This window comes from Gymnoscopelus braueri, assembly GCF_963280865.1.
Source record: "Gymnoscopelus braueri genome assembly, chromosome: 23".
In the NCBI taxonomy this organism is placed as follows: domain Eukaryota; kingdom Metazoa; phylum Chordata; class Actinopteri; order Myctophiformes; family Myctophidae; genus Gymnoscopelus; species Gymnoscopelus braueri.
Genome location: NC_137625.1, coordinates 23,436,260 through 23,443,255, shown reverse-complemented (window position 1 = coordinate 23,443,255; position 6,996 = coordinate 23,436,260). Strand labels below are relative to the sequence as shown.

At 42.2% G+C, this 6,996-nt stretch overlaps 1 protein-coding gene across 1 annotated transcript in view; it reads left to right on the top strand.

Moving 5' to 3' along the window:
- Window positions 1–1,493: 1,493 nt before the first annotated feature.
- prkcq (protein kinase C, theta) overlaps window positions 1,494–6,996 on the top strand; it is a 29,592-nt gene continuing 24,089 nt past the window's right edge. The window contains exons 1-2 of the mRNA XM_080420930.1: window positions 1,494–1,590; window positions 5,491–6,010. Coding sequence (XP_080277056.1) covers window positions 5,893–6,010 — 118 coding nt within the window. The 5' untranslated portion in view covers window positions 1,494–1,590; window positions 5,491–5,892. The remainder of the gene's footprint in view (window positions 1,591–5,490; window positions 6,011–6,996) is intronic.

The following is a 6,996-nucleotide window of genomic DNA, read 5'->3' as shown; positions in this document are numbered from 1 at the left end:
ATACAGTCATGCAGTAAAACTGTGGGTCTGCTATCTGGTTGCAGCCAGCTGTCTTCATCATGGTGCTTCACTGTCGTCAGCTGTCTCTCCTCCTCGCAGACAGTTGACGGAAGTTTACAATTACATGCTTGTTGTAGCGTCTGTTCCGGTTCATAATGACCACCACCAGACCAGACGAATGGCTGTTTTGAATAACAGCCTCGTTACTCGTCTGCGCAGAGAAGGGCTGGGACCGAGGCTAGTGTTTTGACCCATCCGTGTCCTGTGTCTCACCGTGCATGTTCACATCGTGTAGCGTGTAAGGGTCTTCAACAAGGGGTCCGGGACCCCTAGTGGGTCCTCAGAGTCAGTGGTGGAAAAAGTACTCAAATTCTTTACTTAAGTAAAAGTACAAAATACTGCATTATAAAAATACTCTGTTACAAGTAAAAGTCCAGAATACAAAATTTACTTGAGTAAAAGTACAAAAGTATTGGCATCAAAATGTACCAAAAGTACCAAAAGTAAAAGTACTAAATATTTGAAAATAGCCGATCTACAAGCTCACAACGCGTCGCGATGCGACGCGTTGTGAGCTTGTAGATCTGCTATTTTCAAATAGCCTAGGTTTAAAATAGGTTTAAAGTGGTTAGTGTATGTTTCATTATATCATAATTTATATCTGAAAAGTAACTAGTAACTAAAGTTTTCAAGTGCATGTAGTGGAGTAAAAGTACAATATTTGCCTCTGAGATGTAGTGGAGTAGAAGTAAAAGTATTGGAAATTGGAAATACTCAAGTAAAGTACAAATACCTCAAAATTGTACTTAAGTACAGTACTTAAGTAAATGTACTTAGTTACTTTCCACCACTGCTCAGAGTTACTACAGGGGGTCCGCCAAATCTTTGTGTGATATGATTTTTTTTTACCTTAACCACTTGAACCCTAGCTAGCATCTCTTTTCTGAGGAGAACTTTAGCCAAAAATAGCAGATCTACAAGCGCGAGCCATTGTGAGCTTGTAGATCGGCTATTTTTGGCAAAGAGGTATAGGTGTAGAGGGGAAAAACAGCAGACCAAGTAAAAAAAAAAAAAAGAAAAACAGTTTAATCTGAAACACAATTTGATACACTATAGAGGGGGTCCCTGGCCTGCTTCATCTCTCTCTCAGCTAGGGGGTATTTGGCCTGGAAACGTTGAAGACCCCTGCTTTACATTATATACACACCATTTTTCAAATATTTTATTTTTTAACATCTTGGGCAAAATAGACAATTTTACATCGAGGTGCCCAGATGTCCTTAGTGCCCACCTATCTATCCTGTATCCAAAAGAGCCCCCAAAAACTAACAATATTTGCACAAGCAATTTACCAGAAAAACAAGCCCAAAGTCGCTTATAATAAGCGGACATGGCAACACTTGAGTTGCGGGTAGAGGGGGCGGGTAGAGGGGCGTGCCCCAAAGCGCAGCACTTCAACTGTAGTTGTAGCGACTTTATTCTAACTAGAGTATTTTACACAATTAGAGACAGAGAGAAGGGTGCGAATGATCCACAACTGGAATGCACATTAAACTGGACATTAAACTTTACCGGACACGTTTTGTACAGGTCTGTGGCTCTATTTTCTGTGGCCTATATTTAATTTTCCATGTTTCTTGAACTACAGTTATTTTAATAAGCCTGTGTTTTCGCACAAATGCTTGGACATTTTGACATAATGGCTAACCTATAGGAGTCAAAAATGTGTAGTCCCAATAATCTCTATAATGAAATAATGGATGTCAATTCCTTCAAATTTGATTGCATTGTATAACACAAAAGCAGTTTGAGATGTGAAGATTATTACACTTTTGTTGGACTTTTAGCTCTGTGAAACGTGTAATTCATTGTTGGAGGACAGACTCTTGTGAATTAGAGTGGTAGCTACATTGTTAATTAGTATTTCAGAAGACACATCATCTTTGTAGAATAAGGAATACAGTACAGCAAGATACTTCACTGTTAAGCAGTGCACTCACTGCTTAACAGTAAAGTATCTTGCTGTACCCCTTTTTCTACAAAGATTATGTGTCTTCTGAAATAGTGTATTATGATGTCATGTCACCATAGTCTAGAACTGAGCAACATTATTTTATATGCACAATTTGTTATCTACAATCCTGTGTACAAGCATGCTTTATTTCTATAAACAAATGGAAATTTAGTTTTAAAAGAAAACTTCCCATTTAACCAGCCAGGGGTCCCTTTGAATTGCTATCTCATTGATGGTGAAGCTTTCTAGAAAACAGTATTTATTTAATCTGGTTTGAATGTGGTATTAGTTTAAGTTCAATAAGAATCATTTGAATGATAACATAATGTCAAGACAGGGGGAGTAAATGTAACTTTAGTATAAAGTTATAATAATCATTTATACAAGGTCTGAAAATGGATCTTGACACACAAAAAGTCAGAGAAATTACTATCAGCCACAATGACTATATCTACCTGTTAGATATATTTTTCGTCATACCCCTTGCGGGATTTGTCATCATAACTAACGGATTTCTGCAGTTTTTACATGGTCCACAGTCTGCTGCATGAGCAATGTCATTTGATAACTTAGAAAGTATGCAACATGGTGCTAAGACCAGGCTTAAAGTCAGATTGCTATTTTGAAATAAAATGTTCAGTTAAAAACCATCTCAATCAATTGTTTACCAGTTGCTCTATAATCTTAGCCAAACATGACAGTTTAGCATGTGAGACCTCCTTTGTTCACAGGCAATACATGAGCAGCTTTCCTCCTCACTGGAATAATTACAGTAATTCCACTAAAAATGTGAGTCAAAGTGTCGACTATAATTGGTGCAGCCAGTAATAAATTACTTAAAGTCATAGAGTACACACATCATTACTAGTACACACCTCCACAAACACAGCATGCACGCACAAGCGCGCGTGCGCACACACACACACACACACACACACACACACACACACACACACACACACACACACACACACACACACACACAACACACACTTCTCTTTGATGACACACAGAACAGAGGGTTTGAAGGGAGCACACAGAACAGAGGGTTTGAGGCCCCCCCCTGCCCAAAAGGTCTCTGAAAGGGCAGTGACGTGGGACATTGCACTTGACCTCTGTGTGTGTGTGTGTGTGTGTGTGTGTGTGTGTGTGTGTGTGTGTGTGTGTGTGTGTGTGTGTGTGTGGTGTGTGTGTGTGTGTGGCATTTGTGTGCCCCTGCATGGTAAAGGTGAATCCATCTCTTTATATGTCCACCTAATGTCATCCAGCTGCTCACACACACACACACACACACACACACACACGCGCACATGCACACGAACACACACACACAAACACACACACACACACACACAGCACACACAGCACAAAATATATTGTGGATTACATAGTTTGATTTGTCAATCAAAATGTTGACACATTGTCAACATTTGATTGACAATGACATCTCCATCGGCCAACATGTTGAACAACAGCACAGGGTCAACTTTAGTTCACAACAATGAATGAACAAAAATATCAACAAACTTATGTTGACGCTAATCTTCAACAGAGCATTATAGATCATCTCAAACTGATTTAAAGGTTCCCTTGGTGTTAAACAGGGATAATGTTTTTTGCAATCTTGGACCAGCAGGTTTAACAAAGACCCATGTGTTGAACCCCTCTAAATCCCTAACACGTTACACATACCATAATTTATCTAGGTATCCTGTGATCCTGCAAGGCTGTCTGTCACAACACATCTTACCACTGTTCCTAACTCAAACAATAAGCAGTGAATAAGCAGTGACCACATCCACATACATTGGTGGCAGATTAGTACCCCAAAAAAAAGTATGTTTTAAGTATAGAGGTGTTTTTCAAATCTCTGTTAGCAGGGGCCACACCTGTGCAGCTTCAAAACCTTCAAAGAAAAGAAGAAAAAGCACAGACACAGGAAGTGTTGGTTAAGCAGTTGTAGCCTAAGTCAAACACAGGAAGCCTAACTCCTCCTCTACACTCACAGGAAGACTGTGCATGTGTAATGGTAATAAACAGGTACAGAAAGTGCTCAAGTGGCTGTTTGGGGGTCCTGTCTGTCGCCGTAAGGCTTAGAATCAGTAGCGCTGGTCGATGGAGGTATGGAATGGGGGGTGTGATTGTATTTGTGGGTGTCAGTGTCTCAGTATCAATGGCAGCTTGTCTGTGGCTCTTAATCTGTGTGCTATAGTACAATGTGCTATATGAACAGTTTCATACAGAATAAAAGATAGTTACTACAACATTGCAATTCAATTATAATTATTTCAAGATGGAAAGCAATCCTGCATGTGTGCATGTCTATCTATGGCAGGGGTCTTCAACGTTTTTTCAGCCCAAGGACCCCCTGGCTGAGAGAGAGATGAAGCAAGGGCCCCCACTACATATTGTATGACATTGCGTTGTAGATAAAAAATGTCAATAGATTTCATAATAATACACTTGTTTGACAGCACTGTCATCAGTGTATGTTGCATTCATGTTAATGTATATTTTCAGCCATTTAACCACTTAACCCTCAATACTAAATTGTATAATAATACTCAATAGTAAATTTGACCTTTGGCTCTGCACTTGGTCTTCTCTTTTTCCCTTCTACACCAAACCTCTTTGCCGAAAATAGCTCACAGCACGAGGCGTTGTGAGCTTTTAGATCGGCAATTTTTGACTAAAGTTCTCCTCAGAATAGGGATGCTAGGGTTCAAGTGGTTAATGTAGAAATTATCCTCTCACACAAAGATTTGGCGGACCCCCTGTAGTAACTCTGGGGACCCCCTAGGGATCCCGGACCCCCTGTTGAAGACCCCTGATCTATGGTATCTGTATGCACGTCTGGGGTTGGGGTCAAAGGGGGTTATACTGTAGCCTACATTTAGAGAGTGACTTTTGCCAGGCAACGGTGATGACTACCGGGAGTGGGAGTGTGGCTCCAGTAATGTATTCCTGATCAGCGTTTAGTATTTCAGCTCTATTAATAGGACTTTCACAGTCCCCTCTACACCACTGAGGGCTGACACACGCACACACACACACCACTCTCTGGTGAGCCTCAAATATCAAACCCAAGGCCTCTCTGACACAGTCTCTATACCATCAGCGCTGAGCTAGCCATAAAACACTACAGTTGCTTGGGTGCAATAGCAAGGAGTTCAGGCTAATTGGCTAGCATACTATTAACTGTGTTATTGGGGAGTTGCTGCATTATTGGTCTCAGCAGTAGAGCTGTTTCAAGACTTCCAAGAGAGACTGCTGGTGACCTGTCCTGAAGGTATGGCCGTAGAGTTGTGGAGTTTGACACAATTGGACACAAATGCTAGTTGGCTCGTATTGGTTTTTGAATACAGGTTAGAGGTGGCTCTGTTTTCTTTTTTTTCTCTCTTTTTTTTGTATCAATTTGAGACAAAGATACTCTTTGTTTGATGATACATCTCTCTCTCTCTCTCTTTCTCTCACAGGGTGACAGCCACCTCCTATCAGAACAGGATCGTTTGAAGCATCAAGCGCGGAACTGCTGCCGCTGTGAGACAAACAGCCCTCCCTAAACCCCCGCCTCACCTCCCTTCCTCCTCCTCCTCCTCCTCCTCTCTCTTTCTGTCTCTCCTTCCCTCCCCCCTGCCAGGCCATCTCTACCCCGGAGGCAAAGGCAAGTGAGCCCAAACAGCGGTCCCCATCTCAGAGGGGACGGGGTTGACAGAAACAGAGGGCTGTCGACTTGTGAATCGACCGAACCACAGGAGCGGGGGGGCCCCCCAATCTCCTCAGCAGGCCGATGCTGTTATTCTAAACAGGATCTTTGAGGGGTTTCTCCAAAGGCTGTTTTGAACATTGGAGGTCACGGAGCGGGGTGAACTGCAGCCATGGCTCCCTTCTTGCGCATTAGTTTCTCCAACTTTGAGATAGACCCGGGACTGGCCTATCATGAAGAGGTGCTCAACCCTTACTGCGCCGTCTACATGAAGGAGGTGATAGACACAGGTCAGCTACTCTACGCTGTGTTTTTCTGTGTTGTGTCAGTGAACGTATGCTTGCATGAGTCTGTGTTGTTTAATCACAAGTAGGCTGGTGCCCAACGACGGGAGTCCCCCAGGGGTCTGTGCTAGGCCCCCTCCTTTTTTCCTACAACGCATTTCTTCACCGAAAATAGCCGATCTACAAGCTCACAACGCGTCATGCTGCAACACGTCATGAGCTATTTCGTCCCAGAATATGGACGCTAGGGTTCATGTGGTTAAAGGATAGACAGAGAGATCGAGACAGGTGTGTAAGTAAAGATTATGATGAAACTCAAACAGAGTTACTATGATACATCAGGCTTTGCTCTCTCTCCAGTGATTGTCAAGAGACCTGTGGTAGGATCAAATAAGGCACGATACTCCGAGACAGTTGTGTTTCATGAAACACAGCAACAGATAAAAATTGGCATGTGTGAGGGTATATCATATCTGTGTACAGTATGCTAGGTATCGTACCATACATTGCTTGCTTTAATTTGACGTTTTATCTTTCAATTGCAAACTTGATACACTTGGAAAAAGTGTTGTTCCTCAATGTGTCTGTTCTCCAGCGTAAAAAAGGAATGAATGCATTTAAAACAATAAACCATTCTGTCCTTCACCTTTTAAGATGTTGAGTGTGACTGGGTAGGTCGGTTCTCAGGGTTGATAACGGACAAGAGTCAGACTAAAAGAGTTTGTTCTGCTGCTCTGTCTATCTTTAACCACTGGTGAACATGACAGCATAGTAGTTCTAAAAACAGTAAAACAGCGTGTCATGGAGAGGAAAGAGGAGGGATCTTCCGTTTCTTTTCCTCTTCTTTAACCACAGCACTGATACTGCAGCATAGCAGAGGAGGCCGCCTGTGAGTGGGCTGCGCGCGCGTGCGTGTCTGTGTGTGTGTTTCAATGTATCTATTGACTATGTCAAGTTTCAAGTTTAGTTTTCAGCTTTCAGCCCTCCTCTCT